We start from the raw sequence: 18,760 nt of genomic DNA on the forward strand, positions 1-18,760 counted from the left end.
CAGGCTTGCTGAGTGGTCTGCTTTGATAGGTCTTTATAAACCCTGCAGAAAATAAATCTAAATTTGAAGATTTAACTAAATGCAAGAAATGTTTCTAATATTTACCATATTAGAATATTAATCGAGTAATTATAGAAATATTCAAGCGAGCGCCCTGGTTATACACATGATGTTTTAAACCGGTTTAGTATCTTAGTAACTGAAAATACCAGCTTTCTAGACCAATCAGGAAAAATCAGCTTTGCGCTTTATCAGCTCAGCACTGAATATAGGTAATGTAAGTTGTAATACACAAGGGTCAAAAAACAGGAGGAGACGAAATATCTGAGAACTTGAAAAGATGTGCTATTTTTGCCAAGAACACAATGTCTGCTCTCTTCAGAAAATTGAGTTTAGGGAAGATTACAATTACACTTTTATACAATAGTAAGTTTGAATGTATTTGTAAATTTATTTGTTTCAAAATGATGACATTAGCAAAAATTTTACATAGCCTGTATTGAATTTACATATTCAAATGAGGCTTTACCAGTAATAATGGGGTTTAATACAGAGCTAGATAGAATTTGAAGTTCAACGTTATGTCAAAGAATCTAAGACCCTATGAGTTACAGAAGATCAATATTTTTTATTTGATTCCTTCTGAATATTAGACAAGAAAAGATTTACTAAATTGTTGACATGTATATATATATATATATATATATATATATATATATACACATTTACTCCAAATTTTACGTTTAGGGAAATAAGAATATCTGCAATAACTCAGTTAACATCAACAGAAAGCTTCAAAAAAGAATTCTGAAAATGGCAGGCAAATTATTTTTTTTATTGTAGGCAATTATTTAAACTGCATATTTGGCTTTATATGCATTATAAATCATGTGGGGAAAAGATCCACATTGCAGTTAGGTTTTCAGTATCTAGCTTTCTTTTTTTTTTCTTTTTTTTTTTTTTTTTTTTTGAGCAACGATATTAATGGGACTTTGCCAGGTTATGAAAACGAGGGCTTTCTTGGGAGTTATTTATAATTTCCAAGCTGGATGGCGGAACGCACATAGACACATCGGAAGGTGGATGGTTGGATCTCCCAGTACTGGACTGGGTTGCTGAAAAGGCTCACACCTGAATAAGAAGCCTTTTTGGTGTTGTATCCAGGTGGGCAGAAGTCGTTAGACCCGACTGCAGAGATATTGTTGTTATGAAGGTAGACAACCTGCAAAATGAAATAATGGAGAATGATTATTTTCCTCTAAATATACTAAGCCATTCATGCAAATACCTTATTCTTTTTCTTTTATTATTTACTCTGTATCCTAGACCCATCCTTTCTCTTACACTTTCTGCCCAACCATCAACAAATGCTGCTAGCTTGATCTTCAAAATGTACCCAGAACCCAGTCCTTATCCCCACATCGACTTCTACAACATTGTCCAAAACTGCCATTATCTCCTCCTGGATGATTCAAGCTGCCTTTATTGTTGTCTTTCCTGCTTCCTCTTTTGCTCTGAAATCAGTTTCCCTTCCTTCCTTCCTTCCTTCCTTCTCTCCTTCCTTCCTTCCTTCTTCCCCTCCCTCCCTCCTTCCTTCCTTTTTCTTTTTTATTTTCTATAACCCTGTAAGTTAGCTCATAGAACAATTATTTAAAAAATTGAGCCAAGTTATATATTCTTTGCCTCAACACTCCAATGGCTTCCCATCTCATGCAGAATAAAGTCCAAAGTTCTCACAGTGACCCACAAATCCAACATGGTCTGCCATCCTTCTGCTCTGACCTCATCTCCCCTCACTATTCAATCTGACTGGCCTACCTGCTTTTCCTCTATTACAAAGATCAAGGTCCTTCCTTAGGTTGGCACACATTGTTTCTTCTACCTGGCCTTATCTTCTCCACGATATCTACAAGGCTTACTCTTGCACGTAGTTTATGTAACTTCTCCTTACCAGAGATGTCTTCCCTGACTATCCAATGCTGCCATTCATTCTCCATCCCAGTCACACTACTTTAAATCTTCACAGTAATTATCACTATACAGCATATTATATATTTGTTTGTTTGTTTCACCTGTTTTCCTTCTCTAGAATAAATGCTCCATGAGGAAGGAAACTTGTTTTGTTTTGTTCATGACTGTATCTTCAGTTGTCTATTAAACACAGTAGGTGTCCAATAAATACACATTAAATGAATACATGAATAAATTTATGTTATTTCATAAATTGTGTCTACATGGGCTGTTTTCAAGGCAAAGATAAAATGAGGGACCTTTGAACAAGATTATGCAGAATGAGGAAGTAATATATAATGAACAAGAAGAGGGTGCATAGTATTTGAATCAAAAACATCACAAAGACTAAGAAACACTTGAGTGCCATAGCATTTGGAATGAATAGACCTAGAAAGTTTTTTTTAAGTTTATTTATTTACTTTGAGAGAGCTACAGAGAGCATGCAGGGAAGGGGCAGAGAGACAGGGAGAAAGAGAATCCCAAGCAGGCTCCACACTGTCAGTACCGAGCCTGATGTGGGGCTCAAATTCATGAACTGCGAGATCATGATCTAAGCCCAAATCAAGAGTCGGACACTCAAATGACTGAGCCACCCAGACACCCCAGACCTAGAAATTTTTAATAAAAATTTATTCCATGTTACAAATTCTATCTTATGAATAGAATTCTATAGTTCATTAGAATTTTTTCTGAAATGTATTTTATGATTATGTTTAAGATAATGGTAACTTGTTCATAGATTTTTCTCAGGGATATTAAATATTAGACTTATGAAAGGGCTTTAGAAATGGGTTTTCATGTAGATGTGATTTCTGAAGAGTGAGAAATGACTTATCATACAACCTAAATTAAAATATAATAGTAACGTGACAGTTTCTAAAGTGTGTTGTAAAGCCTATGAGATGCTTCCTTAAAATAATTAACCCAGAACACTCCTACTTATATGCAGGTGAAAAAGGCCTTGTTTAAGAAAGGTTTTAGAAGGAAGACAATAAAAACAGAAACAAGTGATATTAAAGCCAAACAATAGCTATAAGTATTTTTTTGTAATTTTCAAACTTTGAAAATTTCTTCTCATTTGCCATTCTCTATTTCCTGGCAGTGACTAGCAAGAAAGGGGGCACATGTTTGGTTAGAATTTAGAGCTAATACCGAAGGTGAGAGAAGAAAATGTAAAGATAAAGCAAGTATTAGTCTGTGTAAAAAAGAAAATTAGATTCTCAACTCATTTTATAAGGTCATTATTTTCTATTATTAAAGCCAGGCAAAAATCATGTTCATCATCATCACACACACACACACACACACACACGCACGCACACAAAACCTACCTGCAAATATTTCATATTAGCATAGATAAAGAACTTTAACAAAATATTAGGAAACTGTATCTCACAAAATATAAAAAGATTATACACCATGACCAAGATGAAGCATAATTTATCTCAGGGATGTAAAATTGCTTTAACTGGAAATTAATTAATTTAATTTACTCTATTAAAAGAATTAACAACCAAAACCACATGATCATCTCAACAGACACAGAAAAAGCATCTGAAAAATTCACTACAAAAACTTTCAATAAACTAATAAAAGAATCTTCTTAACTTGACAAAGAGCATCTACAAAAGACCTGTAGATAACATTACACTGCATGGTAAAAAATTGAATGTCCAACCCTCTCTTAAAATAGAAAATAAGTCAAAGATGTCTAATTTCATCACTTCTATTCAATATTTTACTGGATATTCTAGCCAGTGCAATGAAGCAAGAAAAATAAATGAAAATAATTCAGAGAAGAAAAGAATAACTAAAACTGTATTTATTTACAAATGACATGATCCCAAATACAGAATATCCAAAGACGTGCACAAAAACTTCTGCAACTAAAAAAATTTCAGCACAGTACCAGGATAGAAGATCAATAAACAAAAATGAATTATATTTACATATACAGTAAAACCTTGGATTGCAAGTAACTTGCTCTGCGAGTGTTCTGCAAGATTAGCAAATGCTTCTAATAAATTTTAACTTGATAAATGAGCGATGATGTCTTGCAATACGAGTAGTATGTGATGACAAATGTCACATGGTCACAACTGAGTCAATTGTTCTTGAAATTAACTTTGATTAATTTGGATTACAAGCATGTTTCTGGAATGAATTATACTCACAAACCAAAGTTTTACTGTACTAGCAAAAAAAAATGCAAAAATGAAATTAAGGTAACCATTCACAACAGCATCAAAAATAATAAAAAAAATGACAATAAACTTAGTAAAATAATTGTGAGACATGTATACTAAAAATGACAAAACATTGCTGTGAGAAGTTAAATAATATGAAATAGAGAGATATTCCATGTTTATGAATTAGAGGACTCAATATTGTTCAGATGACAATTTACCCCTAATTGATCTATAGATTCAACACAATCCCTATTTTGCAGGCTATTTTTGCAAAAATTAAAAGCTGATTCTAAAATTTATATGAAAACGCAAAGAAACAAGAATAGTTCTTATTTTTGAAAAATAAGAACAACGTTAAAAGACCTTCACTCCCAACTTCAAAACACAATCAAAGGCTATAGTAATCAAAAAGCATAGTGCTAGCAAGCAAAATGTGGTATATCCATACAATGGAATGTTATTCACTGATAAAAATGGAAGAACTACTGATACATGTTGTTATGGGTGACCTAAAATCATTACAATGAGTCATTCTATTTATATGAAATGTCCAGGAAAGGCAAATCCACGGAGGTATAAAGTAGATTAATGATTTCCTGTGAAAGGGGATGAGATTGAAAATTGACCAGAAATGGATATGAGGAATATTTGGGGGTAACATAAGTGCTAGAACTGAATTGTGGTGACGGTTGAACAACTATATAATTTTGCTAAAAATAACTGAGTTATATGCTTATGAAAAAGGCAGTAATATGGGTGAAATCTCTAAGAGCCTATAAGAAAGGATGTGAAATGGGTGCACGGAGAGCCAATTAGAGATGAAAAACCAAGAATGAGACCCTTCTGAACGTGAGGCCCTGTGTGAATGCCCATGAGATTTGCTGACATTCAACAAAGATTTCAAAATAGCATGTTTTATAAATTTTTCTCTGTGACTCACAATAAGAACACATTATACACTAAGGTTTAGTATATATGAAGCTATGCATTTAAACAACATTTTTACGAAATCCTTACCATTACAGTGATATTTTCTTTCCATGCATCCTATCCTATCCTTTCTTATCCCATACATGTTAATTAACTCATCAAACTTATTTTATGAACTCAATAATATGTCCAGACTGAAATTTGAAAAATGGCAATCAAGAAAACGGATTATTCTGGGATATAAAAATGAAAACAAACCAATCCCTCCAGCCCCGAAAAATGCCCACCACCAACGGAAATCTCAATAGTAACAATGGTAGCTATTACTTGGTCTTCTAAGTGTCTTGCTTTTGCTTGTGCCTTCAGATCTGCCTACTCATTATCCTATCACCATCAAAGACCCACTAAAAAAGAATCAGCGTGAAATACAATGTTTTCAAGTGTCATCTTTGTACTTATAATTCAGATACTTTATTGAAATCTAGCTAACGTGAATCCTTATAGCTATTTTTCATGGAGTTTTTGTCACAAACCAATAAAAAAAAAAAAAAAGACGTCCATCACATTTTGACAGAACTGACGGCAGAGTAAGGGATAAACCTATCTTGAACCACAAGCAAAAAAGTTGAGATACTAGATTACCAAAATGGCAACTTTATAAAAAGGTTTTATCTATAATAGAGCATCAGTGTCAAGATATAATTTCTGAATCATCATGGTTCAAAGAGTACCTAGGTAAATGCCTGACAGAAGCAATTTAAATCTGACCTTTATAGAAGCTGAAAAATTAGATAAAATAAGCCAATACATAAAATCTATGAATAACCACATTAACTTTTGAGTATAAAATTTAAATAACATATTTGTGCAATTTCCTGAGTAACAGTGGAAATATTATTTTGTTGTATGTGAAAAAAATATTATCACTATTTAAACTGATGAGCATGCCTTACATTTATAGGTTTACAGACTACAAAGCTCTATTATCACCATGGGCCATTGGACCATATCTTCTTATCCTTATTCATGTACTATAGCTTGATAACTGACATGAAGTTAACTCAGTCACAGAACATTCCTTTTGACCTACATTGCATCTGCTAAAGCTAAAATTTACAACTTCTCTTTTATTCTGTATCTATTTATCACAAATGATCTCATCTTCTTCAACCAATATGTTTTTGTTACACTGATCTATGGCTTGAAACTACCTTGCCTGCTTCCTAAAAATACTCTATTCTAGAAGATAGCATTATAATAAGGTTAAGGTAATAGTCCTATTAAAAAAATAATAACTCAAGCCTGTATTTTTCAGGAAACCAGAATGAATACTGATGTGGAAACATGAAAAATATCTTTCTGCAAAAATATTGCCAGGCAGAGCTACCTGCCTCCTAGCATCCCAGTAGGGAGGGTTTGCTCCCTAGAGACCCCTTACAGGTTTAGTGGTGTTGCATTACCTGGATGTATTTGTGCTCCGCCAGTCCACCAGGTACTCTGATAAGCTTATTGTTGTCCAAGTGAAGCTCCCTCAAATGAGGAGTGTTGGCCAGAGTGCCATTGTCAATAGCAGAGATGCTGTTAAAACTCAGTCCCAACCTGCAAAAAGGAAGCGGAAATGAATGCATGTCCTCTGCTCAGGACACATGGATGCTTTCTTCACAGGTGCTGTGTGATTTATCAAGTCAACAGCAAGGACTTTCTTTGTTTTTGCATTTCCTGTTCCCTTTGCTTAGAGTACTTTTTTCCAACCTTGCTGAGCCTACATAAAGCCCATTTGTTCCAAAGTTCCCACCATAGAGTCACTTTCTCTTTTTTTTTAAATGTTTATTTATTTTGAGAGAAAGAGAGCAAAAGCACATGCGTGCAAGCAGGGGAGGGACAGAGAGAGAGAGAGAGAGAGAGAGAGAGAGAGAGAGAGAGAGAGAGATAATCCCAAACAGGCTCGGCACTGTCGGTGCAGAGCCCAACCTTAGGCTCCGAACCAAAGACCATGACTTGAGCTGAAATCAAGAGTCTTGGGTTTAACTGACTAAACCACCCAGGCACCCCAACTTACTCTCTTTGAAACTCGTCTGATCCTACCAAACTAGATAGGTACCCCTAGTAAATGCTCCTATAGCATCCTGTTAGCACCCTCTTAAAAAATTCAAGGGAAAAAAAAAGGGGCGCCTGGGTGGCTCAGTCGGTTGGGCGGCTGACTTCGGCTCAGGTCATGATCTCGCGGTCCATGAGTTCGAGCCCCGTGTCGGGCTCTGTGCTGACAGCTCAGAGCCTGGAGCCTGTTTCAGATTCTGTGTCTCCCTCTCTCTGACCCTCCCCCGTTCATGCTCTGTCTCTCTCTGTCTCAAAAAAATAAATAAACGTTAAAAAAATTAAAAAAAAAAATTCAAGGGACTGTGTACTTGTGGTCTCTCCTAGAGAAAAGTGACTGTTTTGCAGCATATCCAGTCCTAACACAAAGCTTCTTATGATCAATGAGTCGCTGCTGAATTGATTTCTATGTATAGTACATATAATGAATTCACTCCATAGAATACTCAAAGGAGTACTATTATCATTTGGGTCACTTTAGAAATCAAACAATTGTATACTTATTATATACATTTCTTCATTGGAAATAAAAGGTAGAAGGTTCCAATGAATCAGTAAACATATCTGCCAGGAAGGTTAACAGAATTAGCATTTTGCTTTCGTTTGAGTTTATCAGTGATCATCTGCTACTATCAGAATTTGCCTGGTGCCAGCATTCCTGGCTTCTGACCCTGACCTCTGACCTACATGTCTGTTTCTTGGCCCTTTAACATTTCTTCTACAATACCACTCAAAGTTTTGGGCTGCATTTTTTAAATTAAGTGCATAACAAGTGAAAGTTCTGCAGCCGTGCGGTCCCTTCCTAGTAAATGGGATTCAAAAGTCAGAAGAGGTTAACATGGAGACAAGGTTGATGTATTTGGCATTCTAAAGATGAATGACTCTGTCAACCTAGGGTGCTGTCAATCCTAAAGGGCAGAGAGGAGATACCTGGGATGAGGCAACAAGGTAATGAAAGAGAACCAGAAAACTCAAAGGGAGAGAAAGAGGAGGAGTCTATTGGGCTCCTTCACATGATGTCGAATAGGCTTGGAAACTTTCTGTAGGATTGTTTCAGCTTGCCTTCAGCTAGTTCTGATTTTTGAGCCCTTCTGAGATTTAGATTCTGGTTTCTGTAACCCAAGTCTCTCAGTTTTAATCATGACTTGGTATTTGAAATAACTGAGATTATAGTATGTTAATTTTAAGCTATTAATAAAACAGTGGATTTATCTTAGCTATTGATTATTAACCTGGCATCTTGGCAGAGAACACGTTGTTTCCCCACCACCCCACCCTCCCCAGTCTTAGACATTTATTTCTTGTTTCTGATCTTGTCTCTTGTATTGCAGAGTCATGTCTCCTATTTCTTACAACACTCCAAATCCCATATCCAATTTTGGGCTAATACATTCTTAGAATATAATATTCTTAATAACTGATTCAAGGAAACTTCAATCAATAAATATTTTTGAGGACCTGTTATGTTCAAGATATTACTCTAGCCTTATGAAGGCAGAGGGCACATGGCTCAAAAACAATGATTCCTTCCATTGAAGAGTATTTCATCAAATAAGGGAGATGATTGGGGCGCCTGGGTGGCGCAGTCGGTTGAGCGTCCAACTTCGGCCAGGTCACGATCTCGCGGTCCGTGAGTTCGAGCCCCGCGTCGGGCTCTGGGCTGATGGCTCAGAGCCTGGAGCCTGTTTCCGATTCTGTGTCTCCCTCTCTCTCTGCCCCTCCCCCGTTCATGCTCTCTCTCTGTCCCAAAAATAAATAAACGTTGAAAAAAAAAATTAAAAAAAAAACAAAACAAATAAGGGAGATGATGATATATGTATACATATATAACAAAAAGGAAAGTGTGCCCCAAAACCATCTTATATTTTTGGAGAGAGGCATATACTATTTCTCCCCACATGTTCCCAATAACTAATTGGAATATTTGCCCCACAACGTTCTGAGATCAGTGGCTGCTTTTTTTCTTCTTTTCCCAGTTTTGATTTTCAATACCAAAATACTTCTCATGTCTCAACATCAGTAAAGAGTAAACAACATGAGGATTTGATGGTTTCATAGACATATTTTTCTGGACTTGATTCCAAAAGGAAATTTGTCTGATAAATTCAAGAATTAGAAAAATTTGCTTGGCCAATGGGTCAATCTGCTCCAATTTAATGAATGGAATTTTAAAAAAAATTCCATACCACTTTCAGTATAAAATAAACTTTTATTCTAAAAAGGCACAGATATTATTAGTGGCTTACCATATTCGGAATTAGACTATTGTACATCTCTACCACTGCTACCACTAACAGCTGTCCTAAAGACAGTTCTATACAATAGGCAATGCAACTGATCTTCCTACATTTTTCTGCAGCTAGAGGGACCGAATCAACAAAAAAAGGTCAGTGATGCACAATGCTATTTCAAAATATATTTTCTATATTAGAGGCTGTAATGAAAATAACTTTAGATTTCTTCTCGTCTGAGACTGAGGGTAATACACTGTGTTAGAGTCACACCCATATGCTCACCTTCAGCCCTCACCACCCACCAGCTCACTGGGGAATATCCACAGGAATGGGAAAAGCTGTGTTATATATCATCTTGTCTTAGCTATTTCTCAAGGATAAATGATATACTTTATTTGTCTCCCATAAAATTTATAAAGAAAAAAAGAGAAGTGAGTCAATTTGGCATAACACTACGCTCCTTCGTAAGAACATTCAGCAATACAGTTCAAGAGCACAGTGTTTTTTGAAGATAAAACAAATAGTTTGCAAGCCTTCTCCTCTTTTTATTACTTAACCAGATTGCAAACGTAAAAAGGTTAAAGTTAGGCTAGAAGTCAGGAAAGGAACTAATGATTATCTATCAGGAAAAAAAAAAAAGTTAGCAAGGCCCAGAAACACACACACACACACACACACACACACACACACACACACACACACAAACAACCCAATGACTTTTGTAAGACTACATTAAATGTCCAGAGACATTTTAAACTCTTCAGAGAATAGAGATATGAGAATCTCATCATAATCATCCGGATACAATGGTGTGGGATGCCCAGTATTTCCATGTCCTGGTAGCTTTCATTTTAAGGCATTTTCAAATTCTGAACACTGGGTTATAATGTAATCAACTTTCTGTTGAATTCAATTAAGTTAGAACCTACCGAATAAGCATGTTGATTTAATCAGGTACATTGTACATGAGATATGTCATGGTTATGCTAAGTATGCTATTTCATGGCTTTTTAAAGAAATAATTGAGCATGCTGAGGTCTGAGATTGTTGGGACCAACAGCAAAAAAACGTGGTATGGTCAGAAATTGCCCATGGCATTTCTAGTTCTGAGCATGTGGGCACCTATACATCTAGCCATTTTACAGACATAAGGTTATGAAAGAATATTATTACTTAGCCAAATTATTCAGTCCTTTCAGGCTAGTTGCATCAACTTTGGAGATTTTGTTGCCTTCAAGATGCAATTCAGTAAGGGAAGGAGGAAGACCTGGAATACAGAAATACAAAATGTTACATTAGCAGATAAACGTAATGATGGGATGTAAAGACTTAATGAAGACAAAGGCCACCAATTTTCTAAAAGACAGAGTGTCAAAGGATTTGCTTTACATCATTTTCATTGGTTTTGATTTTTATCTCTTTTCTTCATCCCTTTCATAACAATATACACTTCTAGAAGTAGTACAGGGGCTTTTTCCTTTTCTCGTAGTTCGATTTTAAACAAAACCATGGACTGTGGTTTCTCACATAGTAGATTTTTGTCTCAGGAATTCTTAGGATACAATTGTAGAACTGAGGTCAAACCCTGAATCTCATTAGTTTCTTACACCTCTGTTAATAAGTTAACACTACCGTGGATAAAAGATGACAACTTTTTATTATATGCTTTATTATAGCATTTGAGCTATAACAAAGAGATCGTGTATAAGTTAAACCTATAGGCAAATTTAACTAAGTATCTCATTCATGGGCATTATTAATAATTGACGCTGACATACTGTGCTAGCTTCAGTCTTAATCAGCTTTTCTGCATTAAAAATCAAACACATGGGACGCCTGGGTGGCTCAGTAGGTTTAAGCGTCTGACTTCAGCTCAGGTCATGATCTCACGGATTCATGGGTTCGAGCCCCACGTTGGGCTCTGTGCTGACAGCTCGGAGCCTGGAGCCTGCTTCGGATTCTGTGTTTCCCTCTGTCCCTCCCCCACTCATGCTCTATCTCTCTCTGTCTCTCAAAAATAAAAAAAAGAAACAAGAAAAACTTTTAAATAAATCAAATGCAAAAACAAACCCAACATCAAATTCCTCTGCAACACGGATGTGTCCAAAGAGCTAAAGATTACTTGGACCTTTCAAATCAAGACTGTTCCCCTACACAAGAGGAATGTGGAGGCCTATAATCAAGCAACCTGCCATATGTAGAACACCTGGGGAAATAATTTCAGATCCAAAGTATCCACAAAACCTCTGGATAGTGCTTCTTGAAAGGCTATGACTTCTAAAAATTTAGTAATATTAATATAAAAGTTTAAATATTTTATTTTCATTTCCTCCTGCCATCTGAGGATGCATTATGCTTTTATACAGCTTTTTAAAGGGCATATTGTTCCACTTACAAGAATAGCACCAACCACAAAGAAAAGAGCAAATTGGTTACATGTAGAACTAACATCTGCTTAGCAGAGAGTGTCGGTTATTTGTCCATAAAGAACAAAATTGGAAAACTGCAGGTTATGTTTGGCATGAAATTGTCATTGCGTGTCACTGAATTCTATCAGTACTGTCTATTTAATGTAAAAGTTTAGTCCATATTTGATTTGACCTTAGTATTAGTTTCTCTATGGTGCTATGTTTTGTGTGGGAGCTGCTAAGGAAGGAATTTCTACTCCCTGCATGTCTGAAATGTGGTCAACACTGATACTGGCGCTTTCCCTAACTTAGCTCATTTACTTGTTTCAGTTTACAAACTATTTTTTGTTAATCCCTGTTCATAGACGAAGAAACAGAGACTCAAAGTTACAAATTTGGAGACTATCTAGCTGCTAAGTAGGGAAGGTAAAATGTTCCCAGACAGTCAAAGGGAGTTAAATTGAACTATAGTTGCTCTTAACTGAATGAAATGAAGTTGAGACAGTATGAGAGAAGCAAGAGGGACTTAACTCCCATAAAGCCACTGGTCTGAGGCAAAGGTTAAAAGTTTCCATATACTTAGAGACAAATACCTCCTTCTGGGAAAGCGAACAAATGAGATAATAGTCATTACGAGTAATGGTTGTCTGGGCAAAATTAGAAGTAACAATTTAAAGCCTGCTTGCACAAGTATTTCTATTTTCCAGGAGCCCTAAAAGAATGTCAACCATAGAGAAAGGCATTCTGGGATTGTCTCTTGTCCACTGAAAACTAACGACCGCAGATAACGACCGTGGGATTGAAGAATGCTTCCCAAATCCTAGCCCCTCTCCCCTAGGAAAAATGCCTTTACAAGTCTTGCACAATACCCTTTCAGAGAGCAACAGTTCTCTTTCTTGTCGGCTCCCTTGTACACAAGTTATCTCCAATAAACTCCACCCACACTCTTTCCCTTCAGTTCAGTGTTCATTTCTATGACACTGAGACTCAAGAACCTAGTCTCCGGGGTCTGGTAGCAAAATCACAATTGCACAGTTCTTATGACTAAATATCATGAAAACACAGTCACTCTTGGAAGAAGGGATTCTAACCACTCAAGTTTCTTTAGAGTACACAAGTGTGGATTTTTAAAATACTCCCATATGTAATTAATGAGTGACTTTATAACAAACCATATTGAATACACATCCTTTCTTCCCTATCACCATGAAAAGATAGTATTAAAATGTAGTGTCTCTAGAACAACAATTTTCATCACATCCATAACTCTTACCAAGGTTCTAAGTGTCTTCCCTTTTGCAATGTCAGTTTCCCCAAAGTTAAGGTATAGCCAGGAGAAAGTTTGTGGAAGAAAACTTTGCAATAAGATAGAGAGAGGCAAATTTGCAAAGAATACCATTAATCTTTGCCACCGTAGTGTTTAGCTAAGGAACCTATACTCTAGTTACTTTTTTTATTCCTTTCCCTTTTCATTTTTAAGGTAAATATGAGAGCTTACCTTGGGCCAGATACTATGCATGCACATTCAAGTCTTATTTGTGTCTATCCTCACAAATATACTAGAAGATAGGTGTCACTAATACCTCCATAGATAGTAAAACTGAGGTTTTAGAGATGTGCAATAACTAGCCTAAAGTCACAGAAAGACTAAGTGGCTGAGCCAGACCTCTCACTCTTGTTTTCTAAGTGGAGAAACCATAACTCATCACTTCATTCCACGGCCTTGTGTTTCCATCAGTGATGGTAGACCATTAATGTGGACATTAAGCCTCCCAGAGGCAGCTGATGTTCTGGTGTAAGAATCCAGCCTAAGAAAGGCAGACTCATGTATTTCATCAGCATAAATATGCATAAGAGAGAGGACTTAGGTAAGCAGCAGAATACAGTGGTCACGCACATGGGCTCTGACATCAGCACAGCACAGTCCCAGCTTGGCCACCTCCAAACTCCAAGACCTTGGTCACAATTTACTTCATGTCGTTAAGCTTTGGTTTTCCATATTTATTAAGCAGGCATGATAATATTCCTAGAGAGGAATGGTTTGAGATTCATATAGAAAAATCCACAAAAAGCATTTGGCACAATACCTGCTACTAAATAAGGGCTGAACAAAATTTAGTTACTGTAATTTTTATAGTAAGTGTTTAATAACTAAAAGTAAGCTAGAAATGGTGAGAAGAGAGTACATAGAATAGGGAGAAGATGTGAGGAATATAGATCCCTAAGTGATGAAATGTGTCACTGAAAGATATTTTGGAGGATGCATTAAAAAGGACAGCAAAATCAAAGACTGGTTCCAGTTTTTTTTTTTGGCCTTCTATAGCTCTATGGCCTTAGGCAAAATGTATGTGTATATATTCTATACAAAAATATAATTAAATAATTAAAATATTACTAAAACTGACGTGCCTGGGTGGTTCAGTCGGTTGAGCATCTGACTTCCACTCAGGTCATGATCTCACAGTCGTGGGAATGAACCCTGCATCGAGCCCCACATTGAGCGTGAAGCCTGCTTGGGATCCTCTCTGCCCCTCTCCCTCTCTGTCTTACACTCTCACACTCTCTTTCTCAAAGTAAATAAATATTTTTTTTAAACTTTTTTTTTTTCAACCTTTATTTTTTTATTTTTGGGACAGAGAGAGACAGAGCATGAATGGGGGAGGGGCAGAGAGAGAGGGAGACACAGAATCGGAAACAGGCTCCAGGCTCTGAGCCATCAGCCCAGAGCCTGACGCGGGGCTCGAACTCACAGACCGCGAGATCATGACCTGGCTGAAGTCGGACGCTTAACCAACTGCACCACCCAGGCGCCCCATCAAAGTAAATAAATATTTTTTTAAAGAATGACACTTGTTACATGCAACAAGTTGGAGGCTCAATATGAAAGTGCTTTATAAACTATAAATGAGTGTCTATCATCTATCTATCTATCTATCTATCTATCTATTATCTATCTATCTATAACAGTAGTTGCTGTTATGGGCATAAAAACATCTTCTGTAGCAAAAAAGACTATGGAGAGAGCAAGGGGTAGTAAGAAACCATTCTATGGAATATGTACTCACAGGAGCTGACGTTTCTGTGGAAGCACAATAAAAGGTAATTGTTTTCTGTGGGCAAGAACCTACATTTTGTGCCCAGTCCAAGAACAAGATATCTAAACTGAGAAAGGGCCAGATGGAGGGGAAACTTGGAGAATACAGCTGGGCTTTTGAAAGACTAAAACCCTGAGCCAGGTAAAATGTGAAAATCAGAGGAATTTCTTTATGGTGATTAGATTTCTTTTCTTTATGGCTTATGCGTCTCTCCCAGGTAGCCCTTAGCACAATGACCTTAACCCCATGGCTGTGTAGTGATTGCTATTTATTTGCTGGCTTTGCTCTAGGTAATAAGGTCCATGAAGGCAGGCAGTATACCCTATTCACTGTCCTGTCTCCAGTGTTTGGTACTTTGCCTAAGCGAAATGAGTGTTAAAACATTTTTACAAATAATAAAAGGTAATATTAATCCACTATTTATTTACATGCCTGATATTTTTCTAATTAGTTATTTAATCATTAGACAATCTAATGGAGTTGTATGTTGGTGTTATTACCACTTTACCAATAAAGAAGTTAAGGCATAAATATTGAATAACTTGTCCAAGGTCTTAGAGCCAGTTAGGGACAAACAGACCAAATAGACCAAAATCCATATTCTCTACAACACTATTATATAAGACTTATTATATAAGTGGCCACTATGGATCCTCTTATTCAGAGAGTAAGATGGAAAGGAATTCACTAAAAGATTGGAGACTCAAAGTAAAAGTTGGCTCAATTTCTGAGGTGTTCCCATGTATCTTTTTTCCTTCAACACCAGCAAGGGATTCTATTCTTTAAATAACTGTACTTTTTCCCCTGTGCTCTCACAATTCTTTAATATGAAATCATTATGTGTAAGTTATATCTTAGAAGAGACTTTATAGGTCTCGTCATCTCTACAATGAGCCTAAATGGCCCAGGGGTCGTCCAGGCTCAATAGAAACAAGGGTAGACAATTTACTGGAAATAACGTTGGCTGCTTCAGTCACCGTTTAAATTTCCAAAACAATTTTCTTGAATGTTAAAGTTGTTATATTTGGATGTTCAAACTGCTTTGGAGAATTTTCTATCACCTTGCGGGATGGTGGTTATATTGGTGTCGGCAATGCGGATGTAGGACAGCTTCTTCATTCCCTGGAAGGCTCCATTTTCAATTCCCGAGCTCTTCAGCGGGTTGGTGCCCAGTTCTACAAATGCAAAAAGTGCAAAGTTCTTAGAGAACAATATTAGGATATTGCAAATCAGAGTCGTGTCTGTTTCAACAAGGAGTTTAAGAGAAATTTGGGTCAATAACAGCTTGACTGAGAAACAAAACAGAAATTAATGAACACGCTCTTCATAGGGATGGCAAACTAAGGTAAAATTTTCTCTCAATAAAACAAACAAAAACCAAACAATAACAATAAAACACAAAGATTTATGGTAAAAGCAATAGGTTTGCCCGGAAATCAACAAACACAAGTGTTTATAAGTCACACTTATGATGGGGCTATTACTTTCCCGAGATGAGTTACAATGCTAAATAATCTGAAACTAGCATTTTGTAAGCCAATTATAAAATCACCATTTGTTATCACGATTAGAACACATTTGTTAAAACAAATGATTTATGAATGTTCACAATAGAAACAATCCCCACAGTGGAAAGATATCCCCCACATATCTCTAATTAATTACTACTTAATTCCATCCATTCCATTGCATCTTGGCCATACATGAGGGTGACTTTGGGCCTACAGTTTTCTCCACACTCCCAGATCCTTAAGATTGAGGAACAAAAACATTGTAAGGCACAGATTTAAAATCTCATTTCTGCTGGTTTTGCTACTGTTCCTGGTATAGGCTAAAGACATGCCAGTTCTAGCTAATTTCCCTTCCTGCAGCTAAAGCTTACTTGGAATCTTTTAAGGTGAAACTTTAATCCTGGCCTTAGAGTTATAAGAATATCTGTACCTACGACGATCATCTGGTTCAGGCCATTGAACACAGCTTTTCGCACTTTGGTGATCTCATTCTCGTGAGCACGCAGCTCCTGAAGAGTTTTGGGCATTTTTTCTGGCAATTCCTTCAGATGATTCTTGGACAGATAAAGTCGTTCCAATTTCAACAAAGGTGTAAATGCTCCAGGGCTGATTTTGCTAATTTTGTTGTTGACAAGGATCAACGTCTGTAGATAGTGAACAAAAACAACATATATATAATAGGTGTGTAGTTTATTTATTTCATTCATGAGACTAACAGAGAAATCTACAAAATTGCAAGAGATCAGAAAATAATTAACCAAATGTGATTCTTTCATTTCAGAAGTGTAATGAGGATCTGAACATCAGAAATTAAGGTGATGAAATATAGATTATAATATAGATACAGAGACACTTAATTTTTCAACAGTAAATACTCCTAAAGATTGAAATTATGAGAGTAACCCCAAATGCCTGAAAACAAGCCAATGTCACAGGCATCCATCCCCCAGTCAACTTTTTAACCTAAAAATCCATATTCATTTACTGCTGTCATGGATTCCACTACAATAGGATGGCATTGATTTGTCCTGTCATCAGCAATGCAAGACATAAAATTTTCTTGCAGCCTTACAAATTTAGATAAAACTTTTCCCCAAAAGTTTGCCAAATTGGTATATTATGTTGTAGCTCACTGTAATTTCTTTGGATTTCTTGGTCACTTGAAAGGTAAAATCAATTTCCTTTTATTCGGCATTTTATGGAAAGATTTGCGTGATCACAATACTTCTCATTTTTATTACGTTTTCATATATTTAATAACTGGTTTATAGAAAATAAAGATATAGTTAACATGAAATGCAGAGCCTTAATATTTTTTATTCTGTTTTTGTCCTTTTTACATATAAGGTTTTTTTTTTTTATTATATGAAATTTACTGTCAAATTGGTTTCCATACAACACCCAGTGCTCATCCCAAAAGGTGCCCTCCTCAATACCCATCACCCACCCTCTCCTCCCTCTCACCCCCCATCAACCCTCAGTTTGTTCTCAGTTTTTAACAGTCTCTTATGCTTTGGCTCTCTCCCACTCTAACCTCTTTTTTTTTTTTTTTTCTTTTTTCCTCCCCCTCCCCCATGGGTTCCTGTTAAGTTTCTCAGGATCCACATAAGAGTGAAACCATATGGTATCTGTCTTTCTCTGTATGGCTTATTTCACTTAGCATCACACTCTCCAGTTCCATCCACTTTGCTACAAAAGGCCATACATATAAGGTTTTATATAGTCAAGTATGTTAATATTTTTGGTAATTCTTAAATTTTTGTCCCTGCCTTCTCCTAATATAGAAAATTACTTCTCATTCCTTATTGTTACACATACAGCTATTGCTAAACTTAGTTTTGGGCTACTTCTTTCTTTTCGGATGATATGTATGTCTATAGAACCATACTTCTTATTATTCCAAGTCTTCTTGTCAACTAATCCTATGGGATTCGGGATAATTTTATCCAGGTCTGAGAAACTTGCTTTTCAGTTGTCGTGCACTTTGTGCATATATGAAAATGCACAGGGACAAAAAATAAAACAATGAGAACTTACACTATCAGAAATGCAGAAATACTTTCTGAAGGTAACAGCTGGCAGGTTAACCCATGTACATCCTCATGTTGTTCCCATTATTTGGCTAATTAAACCTTATCACAAGTAACAATCTTTTAACTGATCCTAAAAGATGCATGGGTTGGTTAAGACAAAATCCCAGGAAATCCCAAAGCATATTACAAAAAATTCAAACACTCGCCATGGTTCAAGTCATAGGATATTAATATCTACAAGGAAAATGTCCAG

At 36.3% G+C, this 18,760-nt stretch overlaps 1 protein-coding gene and 1 long non-coding RNA gene across 3 annotated transcripts in view; one reads left to right on the forward strand and one right to left on the reverse strand.

The window, feature by feature from the left end:
- Window positions 1-427: 427 nt before the first annotated feature.
- DCN (decorin) overlaps window positions 428-18,760 on the reverse strand; it is a 43,643-nt gene continuing 25,310 nt past the window's right edge. For both annotated transcript variants that reach the window (XM_045467070.1, XM_045467071.1), the window contains exons 4-8: window positions 16,905-17,118; window positions 16,025-16,138; window positions 10,634-10,727; window positions 6,593-6,731; window positions 428-1,222 (exon numbers count right to left, since the gene is read on the reverse strand). In XM_045467070.1, the coding sequence (XP_045323026.1) occupies window positions 1,028-1,222; window positions 6,593-6,731; window positions 10,634-10,727; window positions 16,025-16,138; window positions 16,905-17,118 (756 nt within the window). In that variant the 3' untranslated portion in view covers window positions 428-1,027. The remainder of the gene's footprint in view (window positions 1,223-6,592; window positions 6,732-10,633; window positions 10,728-16,024; window positions 16,139-16,904; window positions 17,119-18,760) is intronic.
- On the forward strand, window positions 17,129-18,475 carry LOC123592116. The gene is made up of 2 exons (XR_006709595.1): window positions 17,129-17,821; window positions 18,187-18,475. It is a non-coding gene; the product is annotated as an uncharacterized LOC123592116 (long non-coding RNA).

Source organism: Leopardus geoffroyi, chromosome B4 (assembly GCF_018350155.1).
Source record: "Leopardus geoffroyi isolate Oge1 chromosome B4, O.geoffroyi_Oge1_pat1.0, whole genome shotgun sequence".
In the NCBI taxonomy this organism is placed as follows: domain Eukaryota; kingdom Metazoa; phylum Chordata; class Mammalia; order Carnivora; family Felidae; genus Leopardus; species Leopardus geoffroyi.